The 25580-nt window shown below is 39.4% G+C and overlaps 1 protein-coding gene across 1 annotated transcript in view; it reads left to right on the top strand.

Annotated features, from left to right (window-relative positions):
• The window catches only part of Sptlc2 (serine palmitoyltransferase, long chain base subunit 2), a 113365-nt gene that overhangs the window by 26645 nt on the left and 61140 nt on the right, over nucleotides 1–25580 (top strand). Inside the window, exons 2-6 of the mRNA XM_013017303.1 lie at nucleotides 2384–2578; nucleotides 18408–18562; nucleotides 19681–19829; nucleotides 21853–21977; nucleotides 25015–25108. Coding sequence (XP_012872757.1) covers nucleotides 2384–2578; nucleotides 18408–18562; nucleotides 19681–19829; nucleotides 21853–21977; nucleotides 25015–25108 — 718 coding nt within the window. The remainder of the gene's footprint in view (nucleotides 1–2383; nucleotides 2579–18407; nucleotides 18563–19680; nucleotides 19830–21852; nucleotides 21978–25014; nucleotides 25109–25580) is intronic.

Raw genomic sequence — 25580 nt, forward strand, 5'->3', positions numbered from 1 at the left:
AGTGGCGCTGTAGCTCAAGTGGTAGAGTGCTTGCCTTGAGCTGAAGAGCTGAGTGACAGCGCCCAGGCCCAGAGTTCAAGCCCCACGACCGACCAAAAAAAAAAAAAAGAATCTTATGGACTTTTCTGTTCAGGCTGGCTTTGAACTGTGATCCTCAGATCTCAGCCTCCTGAATAGCTAGGATTACAGGTGTGAGTCACTGGTGACAGGCAGTAAATTTTTCTTTTCTTTTCTTTTTTGCCGGTCATGGGGCCTAAACTCTGGGCCTGGGTGCTGTCCCTCAACTCTTCAGCTCAAGCTTAGCACTCTACCACTTGAGCCACAGCACTACTTCTGGCTTTTTCTGCTTATGTGGTGCTGAGGAATCAAACCCAGGGCCTTACGCATGCAAGGCAAGCACTCTACCACTGAGCCACCTTTCCAGCTCAATAGTATTTTCTTGATTATAGTGTTGGCAGTATCATTCAAGTTAAAAAATGGCTGAAGGCTTATTTGAGCCCTCTGAGTGAACCCAGAATTTGAAATCCACTGTAAGAGTTGGTAAGCCCATATTTTGTTTACAGTGAACCTGAACTCATTGAGAGCCCAATGATATGAAAAGGCATCACATCTGAGTTGTAGAAATATTCTAATGTTAATTTGCAAAATTACTGTAACTTAATCTTGTCTTTCTTGGGGTACTCCTTCTCAAAGAGCATAATGTACATTTTCACTTATTCAACAGACATCATATTTTTATGAGTTGTCACTTCACATAGTAATAATAAAATAAATTAAAGGAATTATTATTAAGTGTCTATGCTTTGTTAACAGTAAATACTTTCCTGGTTTTTAGACGTACAATAGTGAACAAAACTGGCCAGGTACTTTCCCTTATTGAATTTTATACCTGTATAAGATGTTGATACCTTTATTATTGTTGAATCAAGCAAAATTTAGCATCAGAACTTAAAGATCAACTAATTTTGTTCCCTTGGGTTCTAAGATGTCTACCTATGACAAACTGACCTAGCAGTTGGCCTGTTCAGTCTGTCCCTGCACAAACAAGGTTAGTTGTCTTTTGACTTAAGTCACATTCCAAAGTAACTTTAGTTCTTTGAACTATATTTAATTTTAAATAAGGCTTTAGAATCAACAGTATTTACAAGTAAACTTGTAACTGAGATGTAGCTCAATATTAGTAGAGATGTATTAGTTGAGATGTAGCTCAATATTAGTGTACTTGCCTTTGCTCTGTGAGGCCCTCATTTGATTCCCTGTACTGCAAAACAACAGGCCAACTAATGACTGGACTGGCTTTTTCCTAGACAGGCCAACCTACAGCACAAATATACTGATCCTGCTGGTTTGAATGTGTTTGAAATAAAGGCATATTTCTTTCTTTTTTTTTTTTTTTAAAGGCAGATTTCTTTACCCACTGCATTCCTGCCATATAAATTAGCTGCACATTGGTTAGAGACTGTGGGGCTGTGTAACTCTCCTGGATTTTTAATGATATGTCCAATTAAGGGTGAATACTTTAGAACAATTCTCCGTTAAGGAGAGCTTAAAGCAAAATATTGTCAGATAAAGTTCTAAATAGAGATAACAAGAATGTTATTTTTCTTGTATTTAAAACTTTTTCATTTTGCTTCGCCCAATTTTAACAGCTTGTGATATGTTGTTAACTTTTATTAATTTCCTTCCTTCCTTCTTCCCTTTCTCGGTTCCCAGGCTGAATATGGGCTCTCTACTGGATTCAAGGGTTTCATTTGCCTTAGCCTTTCAAGTAGCTGGACCTATAGGCAGCACCACTGCCCCCGGTTGTCTTTCCAACAGTTGCATAAGTATTTTACTTTTGTGCCTAACAACTTGGTTACCGCCAACAAAGACTAAAATGAACTGTGTTCCCGTAGTGGCTTAGTCCTGAGAGTTAATTTGAAATACTATGGCTGTGTAGTTTTAAGAATGAGTGCTAGGAAAGCATTTACATGTATTTTTACACTCTAAAACTGAATTTATTTTTGAACTTTTGGTAACTTCATTGGTAAGTTTATATAATATTTTTTCAGAATAGGCTACTGTTTATTTATTTATCTTTATTAGAGCAAAGGGAACTCTATTCCCTTCCATTGTCACATTTTAGAATCTATTTCAGAAAATCAAATTAAGATAAAAATTAGTGTTAGGTATTAATGAGTCTTCCTCACTCTTTTTTTCCACTGTTCATGAATAATTTGTAAATTATTTCTTTTGAAAACAAGTATTGATTAGATCTCTGTTTTGCTGGACTTTTATTTATATAATCCTCAAGTGATTGTTCTACAGATCTCTGAAGACTTAGGTTTTAAGTAGAAATCTTTTTCTTGCTGTGATCAAATAAACATTATCCCTTCTCTTTCAGATCCATCATGTTACAGAAGATGGAGGCCTGTATAAAAGACCATTTAATGAGGCTTTTGAGGAAACACCCATGCTGGTTGCTGTGCTCACATATGTGGGGTATGGGGTCCTCACCCTCTTTGGATATCTTCGAGATTTCTTGAGGCATTGGAGAATTGAGAAGTGTCACCATGCAACAGAACGAGAAGAACAAAAGGTGGTTGTTAGAGTCTTTGATTCTGTAAATAGACTCGGTCCATAGAAACCTTAGTGTTTGTACTGGAGTTTTTCCTTAGAAATATGGTACATGTTAAAATAAATAACTCCATATTGGGTTAAGCTTTATGAAAACATTCCACAAAGTAAGCTGAAAGCAAGGTAAAAGGTATAAAGAAATCAAAGCACTTCACATAGTTTTAACCTAATTACCTTAGAAATTAAATAAACTAGATAACTCTTCCTATTTCATGGGTTAGAAAGCGAACATTTACAGGCTAAGCAATGTGTTAGAGGACACCCAGCATCATAGCTGCTGCGTCCACAGGATCGTGAGGTGTCAAAGCCACGCTTCTTCTAATCCCATGTTGTATTTACAGTAATCTGCAAAGATGAAGTTTTTGTTTGTTTGTTTTTGGGAAGAGCGATACTAGGACTTGAACTCAGGACGTGGACTCTGTTCCTTAGCTTTTTTCGCTCAAAGCTGGCACTCTACCACTTAAGGCATACCTCAACTTTCAGTGTTTTTGTGGTTTATTGGAGATAAGAGACTCATGGACTTTCCTGTCCAGGTTGTTTTCAATCCATAATCCTCAGATATCAGCCTTCTGAGCCACTGGTGCTTGGCAAAGATGAGGTTTTATGAGGTGTTTTCTTGTGGACATACTGTACACAACTGTCTGTTTCACAGATTAGTACCTCTTCCCAAATAAACAATCTCTAATGTTGAATGTGGCTGAGCTAGTCTGTTTACAGTAGCAAATTATCTTCTTATAATACTGGTAAACAGAGATAATAGTGGCTCTCTTTGAGGAGGAGAACCTCTTTTACTTTCCTTGGTATATGCTTTTATGGCTTTCAAGTTTTATGCAGTACACATGTATTACCTCTCCCCAATAAAAAATTAAAGTCAGGGTTTAAAAATGTTGCTTTTAAGCCATTAGAAAGGACACAATAATGGCAGGGAAATGGATAGGACTAGAACAAATCATGTTGAGTAAAATAAACCAAGATCAGAGAGACAAACAGCACATGGTCTTCTTGATATGTGGACATTAAAATCAAAACACAACGAGATATGACAAAGTAAATAGGATCAAGAAACAAAGGACCTCTTCTTAATTTGTTGAATCATTTTTAGATGGCTTTATGTTCTTGACCCCATATATAGTATATACATGTCCACATCAGAGGGAAGCTAGGAAGAGGGCACAGAATCAGAGGAAAATGTGTGGGGGAAAAAAAAGTCTAGCCATGTGCTGGTGGCTCATGCCTGTAATCCTAGCTACTCAGGAGACTGAACTGAGGATCTCAGTTCAAAGCCAGCCCGGACAGGAAAGTCCACAAGACTTACCTCCAATAAACCAGTCAGAAAACCAGAAGTGGCACTGTGGCTCAAGTAGTAGAGTTCTCTCCTTGAGCTGAAGAGCTAAGGGACAGCGCCCAGGCCCAGAGTTCAAGCCCCATGACCAACCAAAAAAAAAAAGTCTGCTTTTACTAAAGATAAAACAGAGGGCTGGAGGTGTGGCTTAGGTCATAGAGTGCCAGCCAAGGAGTGAAAAGAAGCACTAGATTCTGAGTTTGAGTACCAGTCTCTCTTTCTCTCTGTCCCTCTCCCTGTGTCTGTCTCTCGGTCTCTGTCTCCATTTCTCTCTCTCTCTCCCTCTCTCTCTCTCACACACACACACACATACACACAGTCTAAATAAAACAAACCTGTTTGCCTGTGGCATATGAATTATGGAGAGATTGCCCTCTAGCAATCTAGGGATTGTACTAGATTAGATATACTAGGAATGTACTAGGTTAGAAAAGGGCTTAATATATGAGCTTTATTTATTACCCATCATAGCTCTCACTCTTGTGGAGTTAGAGGATAGAGGCAATGTATGAGTGCCAAAGTCATTACTGAGAGAAGAGCCAATGGAGGAAGGAAAGAATGCATTAGGAGACTATGGGAAGGATTGCCTATAGTCTCAGCTACTGGAGATGCTGAGGTAGAAGGACCAGTTAAACCTAAGAGTTCCAGGTCAGCTGGGGCAACATGGTCCTTGTGGTAGCCTTGTCAAGATAAAACCAGTCAATATAGGTATGAGTTAAGAATTCTGACACCTAGAAAACCTCTTAGGATCAGACATTCTTTTCTCTCATCTGAACCATTTTGCATCTCTTGCTAGTCCTAACAGCACATGTTGACTATCCTGTTCATTGCACTGAAATGACTACAAGTTAATTTTATTATCAGAATGTTTTTTAAAAACAATGTCTAGGGCTGGGAAGGTGGTAGAGTGCTTGCCTTGCATGCATGAGGCCCTGGGTTTGATTCCTCAGCACCATAGAAGCAGAAAAAGCTGGAAGTGGTGCTGTGGCTCCAGTGGTAGAGTGCTAGCCTTGAGTTGAAGAGCTGAGGGACAGCGCCCAGGCCCAGAGTTCAGGCCCCACGACCAACCAAAAAGAAAAAGAAAAAGAAAACCCAGTATCTATTGCAATCAAAGTTCTGTATTCAGATATATATATATATATATATATATGTATATATGTATATATATGTATGTATTTATATTTATATTTATTTATTTATTTTATTTTGTGGGTTATAGGGCTTGAACTTTGGGCCTGAGCACTGTCCCTGAGTTCTTCAGCTCAGGGTGAGCACTCTACCACTTGAACCACAGTGCCACTTCTGGTTTTCTGGTGGTTAATTGGGCTTTCCTGCCTGGGCTGGCTTTGAACTGCGATCCTCAGAACTCAGCCTCCTGAGTAACTAGGATTACAGGTGTGAGCCACCAGCCTCTGGCTGTATTCAGAATTTTGTCTAGTAAGCAAAACCAATTATTACTATTGAAAACTTGAACATACTCTTAAAGTTCTTTGATTCTCCTCTACTCTGTCTCTGGTTGCATCCATAATATGTCCATTTTCATACCCTTCTGTTTTAGTTTTCTGTGTTCTTCATTTGTTGTACAGTTTTTAAGTTACTTGTTCACAGGCCCATGTCAACTCTTGCTAGATTTAGTTGACAGCAGTTGTGACTGATAGGATCCCATGTGTAGGCAAAGTCATGAGGAATGTCTGGGAGAACCTGAAATGTGAATATATAAGGAATTGTGGGTTAAATATCAAATGAAGAAATTTGGCAAGCAGTGAAGAGTCCTTGAACTAACTAGGGTCTTGCTCTCTAGTGAAGCATTTTTGCTCACATCTGGTGCTCTACCACTTGAACCACACATCTGTCCAGCTCTTTTGCTGGTTGGAGATAAGAGTCTCATGGACTTTTCTTCCTGGGCTGGCTTTGAACTGAGATCTCAGTCTCCCAACTAGCTATGATTATAGGCATGAACCACCAACACTTGGTTTGCAGAGTTTTTGAACAAAAGATTGACTATAGCTTGCACAACTAGAACTCAGAATGTCATGAGTGGATGAATGAATGAAATGATGAAGGTGTATTTGAGTTAATTTGTGAACTTATGATTCCAGAGGTTAAGTTTAAATATTTGGGACTACTTCTCTGTACTTAATTTTATGTGAGAAAATTAGAACATATAGATCTTATTTTTAAGCAATTTTTCTTTTCTTGGGAAATGAACACTCATCATTGTAAAACCATTATACAAGTAAATAGTACTTGCATTTTGTGGAAATATAAAACAGAAAAGCATCTGCACAGTATTTTCACAATAAAACCAAAAAACCAAAAATATAGAAAAGCAATCTGAGTATCACAGGATTGGTCAAGAAATAATCCTTAGAAGCCATTGCTAGTGGCTTACACCTATAATCCTAGCTACTCTAGAGGTTGAGATCTGAGGATTGTGGTTCAAAGCCAGCCTGGGCAGGAAAGTCTATGAGACTTTCTTTCTTTTCTTTCTTTTTTTTTTTAGTTGGTTGTGAGCTTGAACTCGGCCTGGGTGCTGTCCCCGGGCTCTTCAGCTCAAGGCAAGTGCTCTACCACTTCAGCCACAATGCCGGTTTTCTGGTGGTTAATTGGAAATAAGAGTCTCACGGACTTTCCTGCACAGGCTGGCTTTAAACTGCTACCCTCAGATCTCAGTCTCCTGAGTAGGTAGAATTGCAGGCGTGAGCCACCAGTGCCCTGCCCATGACACTTTTATCTCCAGTTAACCACCAGAAAACCAGAAGTTGTACTGTGACTCCAAAATGGTACAGTACTAGCCTTGAGCTGAAGAGCACAGGGACAGCACTCAGACCCAGAGTTCAGGCCCCACATCTGACCCAAAAAAGAAAAAAGAAAAACAGAAATAATCCTTGGAGAAAGTAATGAGGAAATATGTAGGGGTGAGTGGGAGATGGACATTTACATCTATAGTTTGTTGAGAGGATTATACTAACTTATGCAATTTATTTTCAATGGGATTTTCTCAGTAGATAACATTATCAGTTTAAACATTATATTCTGCCATTTTCTTATAAAAAGTTAGGTTTTAGATGGAAGAAAGGTCATTTAGTCTTGTGAGAGATCATGTTTGTTTTCTCATGCTGGAGAGATGCAGTAAAAGACAAAGGCAGATTTTAAGTGTTAAACTGGAGGGAGGTAAGGGAAAGTGTTTATTATCATAAAATGCAAATATAATATAGACACTTCTTCATTGCATTGAATGGTTTCCATAGCCACTCCTGATTTCTTCCTCATTCCATTTTTAAAAAGGAGATCATTTAACTATTAATTTTAGTTCTTTATAGGGAAATTTACAATATTGTTTGGATACAACTGCGTTCCACAGTCATATTAATAAAGATGAATGACTTTGAGTTTGTTTTGAATAATTTACAAAAAATACTTATAATTTTATTGCTTGATCTTTTGTTACTAGTGGTATCTTGGACACAAATATTACTTTTTTCACTTTACCATTTTATTATTTATTTGTCAGTCGTGGGGCTTGAACTCTGGACCTGGGCACTGTCCCAGGCAAGTGCTCTACCACTTGAGCCACAGTGCCACTTCTGGTTTTTTGGTAGTTAATTGGAGATAAGAGTCTCACAGACCTTCCTGCTCGGGCTGGCTTTGAACCTTGATTCTCAGATCTCAGCCTCCTGAGTAGCTAGGATTACAGGCATGAGCCACTGGCGTCTGGCTTACCATTTTATTTTTTATGTGAGTAAAGCAAGTAGTCCAGCAACATGTATTTCATAAACAGGGCTGGGAAGGAGGCTCAGTGGTAGAGCGCTTGCCTCACATGCATGAGGCCCTGGGTTTACTTCCTCAGCACCACATAAGCAGAAAAGGCTGGATGTGGCGCCATGGCTCAAGTGGTAGAGTGTTAGCTTTGAGCTGAAGAGCTGCGGGACAGTGCCCAGGCCCCATGATGGACAAAAAAAAAAAAAATCCCCCCCAAACAAAACATGTATGTGATAAACATAACAAAAGCTTAAATCAAGAAAAATTTTAGGGCTGGGAAGGTGGCTCAGTGGTAGAGCGCTTGCCTTGTGTGCCTGAGGCCCTGGGTTCGATTCCCCAGCACCACATAAACAAAAAGGAAAAAAGCCGGAAGTGGCGCTGTGGCTCAAGTGGCAGAGCGCTAGCCTTGAGATGAAGAGCTGAGGGACAGTGCCCAGGCCCAGAGTTCAGGCCCATGACCGGACCCAAAAACAAACAAAAGAAAAATTTTATACTATATTGATAGGAGACACCCAGAAATTTCAGGAGTAAAGTATGATGTAGTTACCATGGCTACCCTGATTACTGAATTAAAAACTTGTAGTTCAGTAACCTCAGTCTTTTAGTTTGGATTTTCTTTACATATATAGCATATAACAATTTGGAATTGTGTCTTTCTATTAACTGTGAATGTAGAAGTTTAAATAACTATTTTCTGTATGTTATTCTGAGCTGTTCCAAATTTAAAATTGAGTGACATTGGAATGTTAATTTGGCCAAGTGATTTAAAAATACTTTTCAAGGACAAAACTGGTATGGTGGCTCATGCTTATTTTCCAGCTACTCAGGAGGCAGAAATCAAGATCATGGTTTGAGGCCATCTCAGGTTTAAGTTAGCAAGACTCTGTCTTAATCAAAAGCCTACTTGGGGGTTCATGTCTATGATCCCTGCTATATAGGAGGACTTAAGTAGGAGGAACATGACCTAAGACTGGCCCTGGGCAGAACCACAAGATCCGGCCTGGAAAATAATAAAGCATCCAGGTACAGTGACTCAGATCTGTAATCCCAGCTACTTGGGAGGTGGAGATCAGAGGATTGAGGTTAGAGGTCAACTGTGCGTAAAATGAACAAGACTCCATCTCAACCAATGGCTGGCTGTGGTTGTACATACCTGTTATCCCAGCTATGGGGGAAATACCTGGGCTGGATGCAGTAGTTTGTGCCTGTCGTCCTCAATGATACAGAGAAGTACAAGCTAGCCTAGGCATGAAGCAAAACCCTGTGTTAAAAACAGCTAACAAAACAAGGGGCTGAGTGGGCACCAAGGGCTCATGCCTATAATCCTAGCTACTCAGGAGGGTGAGATCTGAGGATTGCAGTTCCAAGCCAACCTAAGCAGGAGAGGTTGTGAGACTCTTAGCTCCAACAAACTACTCAGAAAAAGCCAGAAGTGGCACTGTGATCATCTCCACAGCTTTTTACATATTTGAAGCCTAGCTATATGCCATGTAACCAGCTAGCTGTCTTCCCTAGCTCCAGTGACAACTCCCTTCTGCCAGTTAGACTGAAAAGCTTGGAGTTGCCCATGAGTCTTCTTTCTGCCACATACCTCATGTGCCCCATTAGCTACAGTCTGCCACCTTTTTTTTTTTTTTTTTGCAGTGATAGGATTTGAATTCAGGGAAGTCCTTGCACTGGCTCTACTTGCTTGCTCGGCTGGTCCTCTACCATTTAACCCACGCCTCCAGTAAAGTCCAGTAAAGAGTTAATGACTTCTTACCAATCTGCATTTTCACCCAGATGCTACTTCCTTACCTACTGTTGACCTCTGTGGAGTCCATGCACACTTGAAGCACTCTCTTGCCTCACTGCCACATTCTTGCTGTCCACCCAGGTGGAAACTTTTCCTCCACACAGTCCCCCCACTCCTTTTTGTCCTGTCTTCTACCAAGGGTGCTCCAGTAACTTTCTCATGGCTCAGCATCATCTGTCCCTCTCTGCTTGTTTTTCTTCCATTCCTGTTTTTCACTGTCAGACATAGTTTCTTTTTTTTGGGGGGGGGGGTCCAGTCATGGAGCCTGAACTCTGGGCCTGGGCACTGTCCCTCAGCTCTTCAGCTCAAGGCTAGCGCTCTACCACTTGAGCCACAGCGCCACTTCTGGCTCTTTTCATTTTTGCTTATGTGGTGCTGAGAAAGTGAACCCAGGGCCTCAGGCATGCGAGGCAGGCGCTCTACCACTGAGCCACCTTCCCAGCCATAGTTTCTGTTTGCTATACTTTATTTAGTATCTCTCCTATCAAAAATTTCATGAGCACAGGGACTATTGTTGTCTTTGTTTACTGCTCTGTACCTAGTGTCTAGAAGGTGGGTGGCATTACTAGACATTCAGTAACTAAGATATTAATGGTATTGTGACTGGTGGTAAATAGTAACAATGAAAACTTTGAGATCTTGAAGTTTTCATGGTCAGTTGTAGGTGTATGTGTGAGGCGTAGGTGTAGGTGTCTGTACTCACATGCACATAATAGTCAGGTGACTCAGTTTGAACTGGTAACTTTAACCTCAGAGTCACATTCTGTGCCTTTATGGGCAGCATGGGAACAGCATGACAGCTTCCTGTCTCTTCCATTAAAAACAGGAAAGAACAAACAGTAGGATGACTTACGTGACAACCCGAGGGAAAGTTCATGACTTTGGTTCACAGATTTGACAGTCAATAGGTAACCTTTTATGTGTTTTACTTTTAAAAAATTAATGAGAGGCAAAGACAGAATTATTGGTTTATAAAATAAATCCTTCTGCCATATAAAACTTTTTAATCCTAGGATGTTTCCATTTCCAACATTTGGGACTTTTATTTATCTATTTTTATTATTGTTGTTTTTCTAAGTAGTTGTGCAAAGGGGTTACAATTCCACAAGTCAGATATGAGTACAATGCTTCTTGACCATTGTCACGCCTTCCTTCCTCCTCCCCCATTTTTCTCCTTCTGTCCCTACCCTCAAGATAAATAGTTCATTTTCAGATAATGTAGATTGACGATAATGACATTTGCTTACCCTTCCTCCTTTTATTCCTGTGCCGCCTCCTTTGCCAAGCCCCCAGAACATATTTCCACTTCGTGGTATTTGCATTTATAAGCAGTACATTAGTTTTTCAGAGGAGTTACACCTTCAGAATCCTCTCCTAAGTATACCCTCCTTTAGTGTTTGTTTGTGTGTAAATGCATTTAGCCCTGTGTATATTATCATGCATGGTTTTTATATTCTGGATTTAAGTTTTGAAACAGTTTTGTCATGTTTCTGCTATTTATAGATCTATCTTATAACATTTTGTTGATTATATTACCCAAATAAAAAGTTATAACTGAAATTTTTTCACTAGGTTGCATTTGATATATAGTGTTATACTTAGTTCTGCCAAGTGTCCTAAAATCTTTCAGCAAGATTATAGTATCTATAGACAACATTTGTAGATTTAAAAAAAAATTCATTTACTTATTTTGGGGGCACTGGGGTTCGAACTCTGGGCTTTTCACTTGTTAGACAAGTACTCTGTCACTCCATGAGCCCTCCCTACTTTTTTATTGACTTCAGTTATTTTTCAGGTAGCAGTTTGCACTTTTGGTCCAGGCCAGCCTTGGATGGAAATTCTCCTATCTTAGACTCTCATGCAAATGGAATTATAGGCATGTACAACAATATCCAGCTTATTTGTTGAAAGATCTTGCTAATGTTTCATCTCAGCTTAAACCACAATCCTCCTGATCTCTGCTTCCCAAGTAGGTTAGATTATAGGGGTACTGCTTCTGGCTCCCATATTTGGAAAAGAGATTTTCAGATTGTATGGCCTTCAGTTTTATAGCTGAAAGTTTAGGCATCTTGGTCTTTTCCAGATTTGTGTTTTAACACCGTGAAAAAGAAGCTTTTCTTGTCATAAGATGTGAGACTCAGTAAATGTAGGTACACATTTTCTTAGCATCAGGCAACCCAACAAAATCTGTCACATCAAACTTTCAGAGTAAATATATGTCATAGAAAATGTTTTCTGTAAAAAGTTTAGAATTGTTCAGTTAGAACATTGTTTCTGTTATTTTAGCCATTATTTTCTGGTTTTATGTAATCAATGAAAGCAGAACATTCATCTAGAAAATGTCAGTAGATGGTAAATGTGGAGTGGAGTGGAGTGAATAAATGAGTAGCCACAAAACCACCACCTCCCAAGCCAGCGCTCTGCCTCGGGGTAACCACTCTCCTGACTGACCTCTGGTCATTGTCAGCTCTGTGTGCATTAGTAAACACGTTTGCTAAACCTAAGTTAACTTTTCTATAAATATACTGTGTAATACGTTTTGGACTTCAGTTATTTAACATAAGTTTCAACCATTTGTTGGGGATCTCTTCTTTGTTATTGCTGTGTATGACTATACCACAGTTTGTTTATTCTAATGCTGATGAAAATGAGGCTTTTCTCCTTTTATGGTCAGCTACTCATTAAGTTACTGTAAATATTTAGATAGCTCTAATTCCTAGACATGTATTTATGGACCTCTCCAATCTTTTACCAACTAAACTGTCTTTAGTTTCCCTTTGTATGTCTTTAATTTCACTTGATCTTTGCTAGTGGGCCACATTTGGTGTGGGCACTAATTTGTTTTCTGTTTCTTTATTTTTATGTATTCTTTTTTTTTTTTGGTCCGGTCATGGGGCCTGAACTCTGGGCCTGGACGCTGTCCCTCAGCTCTTCAGCTCAAGGCTAGCACTCTACCACTTGAGCCACAGTGCCACTTCCGGCGTTTTTCTTTTTGCTTATGTGGGGCTGAGGAATCGAACCCAGGGCCTTGAGCATGCAAGGCAAGCGCTCTACCACTGAGCCACCTTCCCAACCCCTATTTTTATGTATTCTTGATATTTCATAGAAGTGAAATCATACAGTATGTGGCCTTCTGTGTCTGACTTCTTAGCATGTTTTTAGCATGTTTTTGAGGTTAACGGCACTAGTCGAGCATCTCTGATCAGAAAATTGGGATGTAAAATCTGGATCTAAATTGCTGGAGTATATTGGATTCAGAATGCTCAACCAGTGAAGTCTATGGAAATATTTCAAAATCCAAAATTCTCCAAAATCTGTACAAATTCCACAACCTGTAATTTGTTTTTAACAATTAGCACTATACCATTGGCTATGGAAAACAGTGTTACAGTGAACTTTTGGACTAGTTTGAATATGTTTTCAGTTGTTTCGGGTGTAAAACTAGGAATGGGGTTGCTGGGTCATGTGGATAGCCTCTATTCACCTTTTTGAGATATCACATACTGCTTTGCCACATTATACATTTCTGCCAATGATGTAGTGGGTTTATTTATTTATTGCTTGATTTTTTTTTTCCCTCTTTTGGTCAGTTGTGGGGCTTGAATTCTGGGCTTGGGCACTGTCCCTATGTTCTTCAGCTCAAGGCTAGCCACTTCCGGTTTTCTGGTGGTTAATTGGAGATGAAAGTCTCATGTACTTTCCTGCTCGGGCTGGCTTTAAACTGCAATCTTCAGATCTCAGCCTCCTGAGTACAGGTGTGATACACTAGCACCTGGCTTTGTTTTTTGTTTTTTCCTGAGAAAAATCATTTTATATTTTGCATTTAACATTGAGCCCTTTGAGTTAATTGTTAATGTGAAGTTTTGTTCAAGGGTCATCTTTTAATTGCCTATATGCACACAGAGATAATGTTATTTTTAAAATAATACCATTAAAAACAGTCAGCAGAGATCAGAATACATTGTACTATGACTTCATAGGTTTTATTTGTTCCATCCTGTTTTTCTTTAGCCAATTTTGAACAGTTTTAAAGCTGTTCGATTCTGATGTAAATTTGTTCTCTAAGATCCATATATTGAGTGCTGGTTGGTTTTATATCTTTATATCTTCAGATAGGATCTTGCTATTGAGAAGGCACGGAAACATTTCTGAGTATGTTTTCCAAGCTTTTTGTCCCAACATCAAAGCACTGCTGTTTGCTTCAAACACTCAGATATGACAGAAACTTTGTCTTTAGATATGTTGAGATTTTTGTGCCTTCGTGTGTTAGTCACCTTTTTTTTTTTTTGCTATGACAAAACACCATGATAAACAACTTAAAAGGAGGTACTGTTTATTTTGGCTCATGATTAAGCTCAGTCTGTACTGTTAACTCCATTTGTTTCGAGCCTATGACAAGGCAAAGGAGAGAAGTGGTGGAACAGAGCTGTTCACCTCATGGCAGCCACAAAGCAGAGGGCAAGGTCGGAGTGACTGAACTTACTTCTTTCAGCTAGGCCCTCCTCCTAACAGTTCTGCCACTTTCCAGGAGGGCCTCAGACTGGTCACCAAGCTTTAGCACGTGGGTCTTTGGAAAGTATTTAAGATCCTAATCACAATAACTAACTTATTTTACACTCTAAAAGAAATAAAAATAATTAAATTGTACCTGACGTTGAGAATGCTTTTTAGAAGTCAGTGGTAGCACTCCCACTAGTAGAGCTAGTTTCTCATACTTCCAGAGTTTTAGTTTTAGCTATATCACTTAATCAGTGTGTGGCTTAGACGAATGCATTTTATTTTATTTTACTTTTTGGTCGGTTGTGGGGCCTGAACTCTGGGCCTGGGCACTGTCCCTCAGCTCTTCAACTCAAGGCTAGCGCTCTGCCACTTGAGTGTCAGCCCCACTTCGAGCTTATTTCTGCTTATGTGGTGCTGAGGAATCAAACCCAGGGCCTCATGCATGCAAGGCAAGCGCCCTACCACTGAGCCACCTTCCCAACCCCAACGAATGCATTTTATTCCCTTAATTTATAAATACTGCTAATTTATTGCTTCTTAACACTTATTACAAACATATTGCTGAAATATTCACATTTTAACAGAGTTAGCAAAATCATTATAGCTCATTTAAGTAAACAAGGAACCAGGCATTTCAAGGAATTAGGCATCCACAGAATGGAGAACTGGCATAGTAAGGTCAGAGCCTCCCTCTTTTTTTTTGCGGGGGGGGGGGGATGGTAAGCCTGAACTCTGGGCTTGGGTGCTGTCCTTCAGCTCTTCAGCTCAAGGGTAGCACTCTACCACTTGAACCACATCGCTATTTCTGGCTTTTTCTGCTTTTGTGATGCTGAGGAATTGAACCCAGGGCCTCATGCCTATAGGGCAAGCACTCTACCACTGAGCCACCTTCCCAGTCCCCAGAGCCTCCCTCTTACAACTAAGCAGCCATTTCACATAAGGAACCTGCTCCTCCAAGTATCGAAATGATGCCTTCATGGTTACTGACTATGGAATTCATTGGTGTTGCACCATGGAATTTAGCAGGTGCTTGCCAGCATGAAGTATAATAGAGCATGCTTCCTGTGCAGGTACAAAACAAGTGCCTGTCTCCAAACTTTACGTGTACTCCTGCTGGGTAGAATCCGTGTCACACCTACAGCTGGCTCACAAGTGTGTCTGGGAAATACAGGTTTTCACCTTCTACATCCTATCTGTCTGTCCATACACATATGGCCTCAGGAATAAAAGGCATCGCAGCATTGGGCTTTGGAGCAGAATTTGACTCAGTTCAGATCCCAGCTATGTCTTTGGCTAATGGCCTAATTGGAAAAAGCAGTTAGCCTCTGAAAATGGGAGCAATGATACCTTATGTAAGAAGATGCAGCAGTAGTCATACGTGTAAATTTATATTTACACATGAACCACTTGGCAAATGCCTTTTTATCAAAAATAACAGATGGGAACTTGTTACTATTGTGATTATTCATCCTCTTTATCATCATCCTGTGAGAGTATGTGGGCATCTATATTGTGACAGAATTACACTCAACAGACAAACAATTGATGGAAAGTCAACTTCTGGGTCTGAGGGATGGCTCAAGTTGGTAGAGTGCCTGCCTAGCAAGTACGAAGCCCCGAGTATGTAAACAATGTGAGAATTTTCTAGAAGGACCACCATAAATAGGTTTAATAAAGGACATTTATTAGTTAATCGTTGAGATGATCCCAGATTACTTTTTGTAATGTCTTCAATAATTTCTAGTTAGCAAACCCACAAATTTGAATTTTTCTCTCAGGTAGAGAAATTGTTCATATGATCAGTATTTCAAGCTCAGCAATCTAAGATGTCATCTCAAGAAAGGAGATTGTGCTTTGTGAATGGCTTCAGGAAGAATGTTCGTGAAGAATGTATTCCTTTTTTTGGGGGGGGGGTCCGGTCGTGGGGCCTGAACTCTGGACCTGGGCACTGTCCCTCAGCTCTTCAGCTCAAGGCTAGCGCTCTACCACTTGAGCCACTGCACCACTTCTGGCTTTTTTCTTTTTGCTTATGTGGTGCTGAGGAATCGAACCCAGGGCCTCAGGCATGCAAGGCAAGTGTTCTACCACGGAGCCACTTTCCCAGCCCAAGAATGTATTCTTAAGACTGCTTGAACTTGACCGGATCATTGTCATTCACTACCAGTTCTGTAGCCTCCTGGGCCCTGAGCCAGCATCCCTTATAAGATCTATAACCTCACATGTATTTGTATGCCTCTTCACTAAGAGATTCTAATGAATGTTGAAGTTCTAAACTAATTGCATCCACATGCCCAGCTTCATGCCTGGAAGGAACTGCTCTGTAAATGTTTGTCCAGTGACTGAGCATCGTGACTGAATGTTACCAGCTCCCTCTAAGGTCACTTCACAGTGACTCAGCTAGGAGGAGGAAAAAGGTTGTGGAGTTTATGGGAGTATAGGGTTAGAAATAAAGAGATCATTGTATTGTTTGTGGAGAGAATAATCTTGGTCTTTAACATATTCTGAGAGTCTGACAATGAATTCAATATAAATCAAATATTCACTACAGGCTATTTGAATGAATGAAAAGGTATGTCTCCTTTTTTAACTGTAGTCCTAGGCTGTTTAAGTGTACATGATGTTTTCACATGCAGATAGTCCTGTTGTCTAAAGTGAAATCCCCAATAGTGATTCCTTTCCTGTTCCTTTTCTTCACTGCTAACCGTCAAGGAGTTTGGTTTGCTGCCCTTCAGACCTCTCTACTAACCCTAAGTGCAGCCAGAGCTGCTACCCTAATATTTAGCTAGGGAATAAAGGGAAGCTGACACTTTGGCTGTATTCCCTCTTCTGTTCCACCTGTTCTTGGTCTCTAACCTCCCTCACTGTAACAGCTTACTCTCCTTTTTTTTGGTCAGTCGTGGGGCTTGAACTCTGGGCCTGGGCGCTGTCCCTCAGCTCTTCAGCTCAAGGCTAGTGCTCTACCACTTGAGCCTCAGCACCACTTCCGGCCTTTTCTGCCCATGTGGTGCTGAGGAATCGAACCCAGGGCCTCATGCATGCAAGGCAAGCACTCTAGTTTTTTTCTTGAACATTAGTACTTAGAAAGTGATGGAGTGAACCTGTCCTTTTATTATAAAGAAATGAGTTCTTCAATATTGTGGTTTTATTAGCAGAATAGTACTATTACTCTATTTGATGTGAGTTAAAATGGGTTGGGACCTACTTGTTGTTGTTTTTTTCCTTTGAGAAATAAATAATGAATAGTGAATAGTGGCCAAAGAATGTCTCTACTTGTACTCATCTAATTCTGTCAAAAGGAACAAATGATTTAAACAATAAAATTCCACTTATTGTAGATATATTATTTTGGATATTTTCTACTCTCAGGGAAGGCAAATGTTAAAACTAATTATGGAGAGATTGTATCAAGTACTGCAAATTCTCAGAATACTTTGTGACTCTGCTCAGTTCATATTTAAGAAGATTGTATCTATTCTGAGGCTTATTTAGTAAGCACTTCAGAGTGTCCATAGAAGAAATGTATATTGTGGGTTTTGTTTTTTTAGTATCAAAAAGTCTTATAGAATGAGGCCTCCCTAAACTTTTAAGTGTTTTTGATTAGTTTAGAGCAGATTTGAGAACTCAGAGGTGTGTTGACTGTAATAAACTAGTTTCATTTTCTTTTTGTTGGTTTACCCTTTGATTTGGAGAGTTGGACATTGAAGTAGATTTCTGTAGTCTGGTCACATGTGTTCTGAGCAGAGGGTCATAGGACACTGGGCGTAGCATTATGATTCACTTTGGTTCTACTGCACTTTGATTTTTTTACAGAATGAAGTTTTAGTTTAAGTTCAGGGAAGAAAGAAAATTTTAAATATGGATTCAATATCAGAATGTACTATGCGTTCTTAACGCCTATCCAAGAGGAAAAAACCCAAGGTGTATGACTTCCTATGATGTACCTCTTTTCATTTTGCTTTGGATTTCTTTCATTTAAGTACTTCAAAAAAAAGGCATCTGGTAGAATCTTAACTTGGAGGTATATTTCTTGTTTGAAATAGGAGATAAATTAGTTTTTATAGCATTTATCCTTATGGGGGGACAGAAAGTCTTTTTGAGATTATTCAATGAGAGTGTTGTGCAACTTAATTTTATTTTTTTGAGGCCAACTTTATTAAGTTGCTTTCACATTCATGGAATCAGTTACTTGAAGCAGTGTAATATAGGTCAACCATCAAAGACGGAGAATTGATGCCTCTCAAAATGGATATCCTAATGTATCCGTTATTTAAACATAATTGACCTGTCATTCACAGATATTCTTGCAGTATGAAAAAAATGAAGTTGTAAAATTTGTGTTTTTTTTTTAAAGTAATTCAGTTAAACTCATAGCATTTCATCATTTGTTGGCAGGACTTTGTGTCATTGTATCAGGATTTCGAAAACTTCTATACAAGGAACCTCTACATGAGGATAAGAGACAACTGGAATCGACCAATATGTAGTGTACCTGGAGCAAGGGTGGACATCATGGAGAGACAGTCTCATGACTACAATTGGTCCTTCAAGTGAGTCACAGTTGGGAAATGATTTCCTGGCAACAACGAAAAAGAGTTTGTTCATTTGAGAAATTAATGCAAATGAATATTCTCTTGAAACAGGAATAGCAGCTAAAGATATAATTCGATATGATTGTTTTCCTTTCATAGTGTTCATTGTTATAAACTTTTTTGTTATTTTTATTTTTTGTGATATGTGGGTTTGTTGGGGTTTTTTTGTTGTTGTTTTTGGGTCCGGTCGTGGGGCCTGAACTCTGGGCCTGGGCACTCTCCCTCAGCTCTTCAGCTCAAGGCTAGCACTCTACCACTTGAGCCACAGCACCACTTCTGGCTTTTTTCTTTTTGCTTATGTGGTGCTGAGGAATCGAACCCAGGGCCTCATGCATGCAAGCAAGCGCTCTACCACTGAGCCACCTTCCCAGTCCTGGCACAGCAATTTCTACACATGAACATATATCCACAAGAATATACAGAGCCATGGCACATTGTGGGCCCACAGACTTGGTAGCATTCCGGATGGCTCAGTCAACCTGGGTCCCTGACTCGGAAGGACATTACGGCTTAAAGAGCTGATGGTTTCCCATCAACCTAAGGTAGACAGAAGTATGGAAAAGAAATAAACTGCTGTTGCTTTAATTCTCTGGAACTTGGAGCTTATTAACACAAGATGACTCAGGATAGCACATCTGCACTGTAGAGTACTATGCAGCTACCGCAAAATAATAAATTTTCTGTGGCACACATGAGAAGGATGGTATCAATGTCCTAACAATTTTAAAAACCAAACTGCAAAATAATTTATGTATTTTACCAAACTTTGTCAAAATTTTGTTAAAACTGCAAATAAGATGGGCTTTCTGTATTGATTGATACTATGTAGTTTATGCAGACTGTCCAGACCAACACTTGATATCATCAGTGTTTAAAAACTCTTCACTGCTAATAAGTAGACATTTGGTATTTTGTTTTACTATCCACTTCTCTAGTTAGCAGTAAGAGAAGTTGACTTTTTTTTCATTCAGGTATTTGGTACTTCCTTTTGTATTGTCAGTGTATATTACACTTAATTATTAGATGTGTTAAATTTACTTGCCAGTTTCATTAAGTGCTTTGCTGTTGAAACACAGGTACACCGGGAATATAATTAAAGATGTTATAAACATGGGTTCCTACAACTATCTTGGATTTGCACGGAACAGTGGATCATGTCAAGAAGCAGCTGCCAAAGTTTTGGAGGAGTATGGGGCTGGAGTGTGTAGTACTCGGCAGGAAATTGGTAAGTGTTTAGTCAGCTGCTATGTGTGTATTACAGATTCTGGAGATCAAACCAAGTGTCTTGAACTTGCTAGGCAAGTGCTCAACCACTGAGAATACATTCCCAGCCCTTACCTTTGACTTTTTAACTCAGGAGTGATTAATACTAACACAGAACTAGAGTATTAAGTACCCAAACTGTTTACCACGCATTTACCTTAAATCAGGTAAAAATGACTTCCTTTTTTGAAGTAGTAGATGACTTTAATGTTTGCAGCAACATATTTTGAGTTGTTTTCTGATGTGTTACACATACATAATGTCCTAGAAAAGTTCTGTGCTTGTTTCATGTATAACTTCAGTGTTGACTTTATTGGCTTTTGTAAATAAAAATGTTGATTAGGAGTACCACTTATTAGCACTTTCATAATACGAGGGTTAATTTGTTTTCATAAATTGAGACAAATAATAATTTCTGTCTGATTATCTTTTGTCTTCTTTTTTTTCTGAGAGATTTAGCATATGTCTTCTTCCTATGAGACTTGTTCCTAGGAATCACCAGTTTCAGTCTGGCACTGCATGTACATGCTTTTCTACTTGGTATCCTTAACTTCAGAATAATGTATTTTCCTTGGGGAGGAGGATGTGGGTGAATGCAAAATTACATGGCTCTTTGTGTGTTAATTTTTGTTTCTTCTTTAAAAGTTTTATTAATATTCATACACTATGTAGTTTGCCCATTTAAAATGTATACTTCACTTGTAATACATTCACCACAGCCTAATTTTATAACATTTTCATTCCCCTGATAAAACCTCTTGCCCATTAACACTCACTGGAGTTTAACAATCTTTTTTTTTCTCAGTATCTTTACTTTTTTTCATGGTACTGAGGTTCAAGTTTTGGTCCTCAGTACTTGCTAGACTGGTAACTCTACTATAGAGACATGTTTCTGTCCTTTTTTAATTTTTTTTACTTTCTGGTTCTGGGGCTTGAATTCAGAGCCTCTAAAAGACTGAGCCTTTTAGAGCATCAAATCTGATGCTCTACCACTTGAGCCACAGCGCTACTTCCAACATTTTTAATGCTTAATTGGAGATAAGATTCTCACAAACTTTCCTGCCTGGCCTGGCTTAGAACTTCAATCTGCAGATCTCAGCCTCTCCTGAGTAGCTAGGATTACAAGTGAGAGCCACTTGTGAGCAGGTTGTGTTGGTTATTCTTGGGATTGCCCCATGTTCTGTCTGGGCACATTCCTGGCAGTCTACATTAGGATCTTCATCCTAGCTAGGATAATAGGCATGTGCCACTTGCATGTGCTCTCTTTTGAGAAAGGCTGTCACAAACTTTTCTGCCTGGGCTAGAGTCAAATCACAATTCTCCACAATTTTAGCTTCCAGGGAGGTTCTTTACCCTTCTTAATAGGAGAAAATACTTTTTTTTTAAAGTTACCTTTTCCTGTGTAACAAACTGTCCCAAAACTTTGTGGCTTAAAGCAATAAAAATATATTCACTTGGTATTCTGCAGTTTGTGGAGAGCTTGATGGATTCTCAGGTGAGTGTGCGTTCACGTAGGCCATTATTACTGAGGATAGAGTGTCCAAGATGGCTTAACTTACATTCTAGATCCTGAGCTAAGATATAGATGTATGTTAGGTATGGGCTAGTTAAGATTCCCCCTCCCCCGTCTTTTTGTCTTCAGTGCCCATCTTTTTCCACAGATCCTCTCTTTATATGAAGCCAGTTACATTGTTTTACATGATAGATGACTGAAAGCACAGAAGCTGTTTTGCTAGCCTCTAAGGGCCTGGAGCTGGGACTGGCATGTACAAATATGAAATAGTAGGCAGCCCTGTTTCATCAGGTGTGTTGATTCTGGATTCTTCAGCCTTTGTGTTTTTTGTAAGCTTCTACTCTTCATCTACTGAATCTTTCATACAACATAATTGAAAAAGTTGGCCACACATGGACCAGTTTCTTATAATGAGTAATTCTTACTTACAGGATTTTGTGACATTGACTTTGTTACTGTCTTCTTTATACAGGAAACCTAGATAAACATGAAGAACTAGAGAAACTTGTAGCATCGTTCTTGGGAGTAGAAGCAGCTATGACATATGGCATGGGATTTGCAACAAATTCAATGAACATTCCTGCTCTTGTTGGCAAAGTAAGACATTGTCACTATGATTCCCTCATACATATCTTCTTTAGTTCTGAGAAGCATTCAGACCCAGTTAAGGGCTATTGTTAACTTTTTGGTTTTTACATAATTATTATTATTATTTTTTTTTTTTTTGGTTGAGGGCCTAGGTGCTGTCCCTGAGCTTTTCAGCTCAAGGCTAGCACTCTACCACTTGAGCCACAGCACCACTTCCAGCTTTTTCTGCTTATGTGGTGCTGAGGAATCGAACCAGGGCCTCATGTATGCAATTTTTTTATTGTTAACTTTAGACTAACAATAATTTACATAGATATTTCTACCACAGATTTTGGGTTCATAGTACTTTCTACCAGTTGGAGCTTTCTTGGTAGAACCATGGCCATTACCTAGTCCCTTAGATGTTTCTTTGCCGTCTTCATTTCATATATAATTTTAAAGAGATTCATTCTGATGATTACACACACACACACACACACACACAGAGTAAATGGTCAAATATGAGCCTGGTTGCTTGTACCAGTAATTACTACTTGGAAGGCAGAGGTCAGGAGGATTGTGGTTGAATGTAGTCCATGTGAAAAGTTCATGAGACACCCCTCCTCCCATCTCAGCAATAATGCTGAGCATGCTGATAGGTATCTGTCAACATAGCTATGTAGGCTATGTGAGAGGATCACAATCCAGGCTAGCCTGTGTAAGAAAAGTGAGGCCGTACCTGAAAAATAACTAAAAGCAAAAAGGTCTGGGAGTGTAGCTGAAGTGGAAGCATGCCTAGCAAGTGTGAAGCTGAGTTGTTGTTTGTTGTGGGGTTTGAAGTCAGGGCCTGGAGCTGTTTGTTCCTGAGCTCTTTTTGCTCAAGACTAGTGCTTCACCACTTAGAGCCACAGCGCCAGCACCACTTCCAGTTTTCTAATGGCTATTTGGAGATAAGAGTCTTACAGACTTTCCTGCCCAGGCTGGGTTTGAACTATAGTCCTCAGGTTTCAACCTCCTGAATAACTAGGATTACAGGCATGAGCCACCAGCATTCAGCGTCTTTATATATATATATATATATATATTTTTTTTTTTTTTTTCTGGTCCATGGAGCTTGAACTCTGGGCCTGGGCGCTGTCCCTCAGCTCTTCAGTTCAAGGTGAGTGTTCTATCACTTGAGCCACAGCGACACTTACAGTTTTCTGGTGGCTAATTGGAGATAAGAGTTTTACAGACTTTCCTGCCTGGGCTGGCTTTGAACCACGATTCTCAGATCTCAGCCTCCTGAGTAGCTAGTATTACAGGTGTGAGCCACCGGCACCTAGCCTTTATATACTTTTAACTATTATCTTTTCATAATAAAAGCTATATATACAATAAAAGTTTCAAACAGCCGGCACTGGGGGATCATGCTTGTAGTCCTAGCTACTTAGGAGGCTGAGAACTGAGGATTGCAGTTTGAAGCTTATGAGACTGTTATCTTCCCCCCTCAAAAAACAAAACAACAGCAACAGAAAAAACTGGAAGTAGAGCCTTGGCTCAAAGTGGTAGAATGCTAGCCTTGAGTAAAAGAGCTCAGAGACAGTGCCTAGGCCCTAAGTTTAAGTCCCACGACCAACAACAACAAAAAGTTTCCAACAGATAACTATTATAACTTGAAGTATCTTTGTAAGACTATTTTATAGTAAATAGGCATAGATAGAGATACAGCCATAGATAGACAGATAGACAGACCTACCTGTATATCTCCTCTCTCTCCTTCCTTCTCATGGGAACATGTTGTACACCCTCTGCATCTTTTTTTTTTTAATCTAGTCAGGTATTTTGAGGCCATTTTTCTTATGCAATTTTATTTTATTGTGGTCCTGGGGATTGGATCCAGGGCTAGGCAAGCACTCTTCCACTCGGCTACATCCCCAATCGTGGTGAAGCCTTTTTTCTTTCTTTCTTTCTTTTTTTTTCGGTTGGTCGTGGGGCTTGAACTCTGGGCTTGGGCCCTGTCCCAAGAGCTGCACTCTTCAGCTCAAGGCAAGCACTCTACCACTTGAGCCACAGCGCCACTTCTGGTTTTCTAGTGGTTTATTGGAGATAAGAGTTTCACTGACTTTCCTGCCTGGGCTGGCTTTGAACCGTGATCCTCAGATCTCAGCCTCTTGAATAGCTAGGATTACAGGCGTGAGCCACGGGTGCCCAGCTTTGGTGAAGCCACTTTTAACAGAGAAAACCTGTATCTGAATTCGTATCTTACAAGTTGAAGAACTTGTTAGAGATGAAAGAATACAAATAGGAAAAGAAATAAATAATCAAGGATGACAGCCTTTTCTTGTTTCCTTAGTAGAAACTCCTACTTATGTGGTAATGTTTGTTGAGAGATTTTAAGGGTAAAACTAAGGCCTATACACCACATGATAAGGGTTTTATATTTATAATTTCCTCTGGACTCTGAATATTGTAAGTAGTTAGAGGAAAATAGCATTTCTGTGGGTGTTACCCTCAAGCTGCCAATTTCCACACAAATCGTATATCACATTAAAACTCAAATGGAATTTCTGTCATATCAAAGAAACTAAACCTTTCAAGACTACCTGAACTATTAGATTTGGGGTATAAATAAGGACCTGTTTCTATATATGTGAATATTTAAGTCTGTCGGCCTGAAGATATTAAATAGTCTAGAAGTTCATATCTAGCTGCTTTTTTTTTTTTTTTGTCAGTCCTGGGGCTTGAACCCAGGGATTAGGCACTGTCCCTGAACTTCTTTTGCTCAAGGCTAGACTCCGAGCCACAGCACTACTTCCAGCTTTTTTCTGTTTATGTGGTACTGAGGAATAGAACCCAGGACTTCATTCATGCTAGGCAAGCAGTGTTACCACTAAGCTACATTCCCAGCCCCCTTATCTAACTTCTAAGGTCTTTGCCTAAAATATTATTATGAACGTTATACCTAGGTATAAGATTTCTTTATTGGGGTATAATTATTAACTATTTTTTGTGGCATTTTTGTAGTTTGCCTCACTAAGCCTTTCTCCTGCATCAGTTTACCTTCTTGTGCTTGTAATTTTTTCAGGGTTGCCTGATTCTGAGTGATGAACTGAACCACGCGTCACTGGTTCTAGGAGCCAGACTGTCAGGAGCAACCATTCGAATTTTCAAACACAACAGTAAGTTTGTAGAGGAATTAATCACTGGCCTTCCTGTTTAATATTATGTTAATAATTGTTCATAATTAATATTAATTAAATGATTATATTAATAATTTGTTTAATGCTAGTACTAGGGCTTGAATTTAGGGTCTCATACTCTCCCCCAGCTTTTTTTCCTCCAGAACATTTACTGTATTGCTTGGTCCAATCTTTTAAAAGTAAAACTCTTTAAGTAGGCTTTGTGGGGGTGAGGGAGTTACTCTTTCCTCATTAGAATAAAACAGAGGTTGAAGATGGGGTATGTTGGCTGATACCTGTAATTTTAGTAAAGCCAGCATTGAGGAGTCTGAGGCAGGAGGATTTTGAGTTTGAGGTACTCAGGTACTCAGCAAGATCTTGTCTCAAAAAAGGAAGTTGGAGTCCATTACGTAAATTATAATGTCTTTCTTTTATTTGACTTTTGAGTTTTCCTGTTCAAATATACTTCCTA

Source organism: Dipodomys ordii, unplaced genomic scaffold (assembly GCF_000151885.1).
Source record: "Dipodomys ordii isolate 6190 unplaced genomic scaffold, Dord_2.0 Scaffold2, whole genome shotgun sequence".
Taxonomy (NCBI): domain Eukaryota; kingdom Metazoa; phylum Chordata; class Mammalia; order Rodentia; family Heteromyidae; genus Dipodomys; species Dipodomys ordii.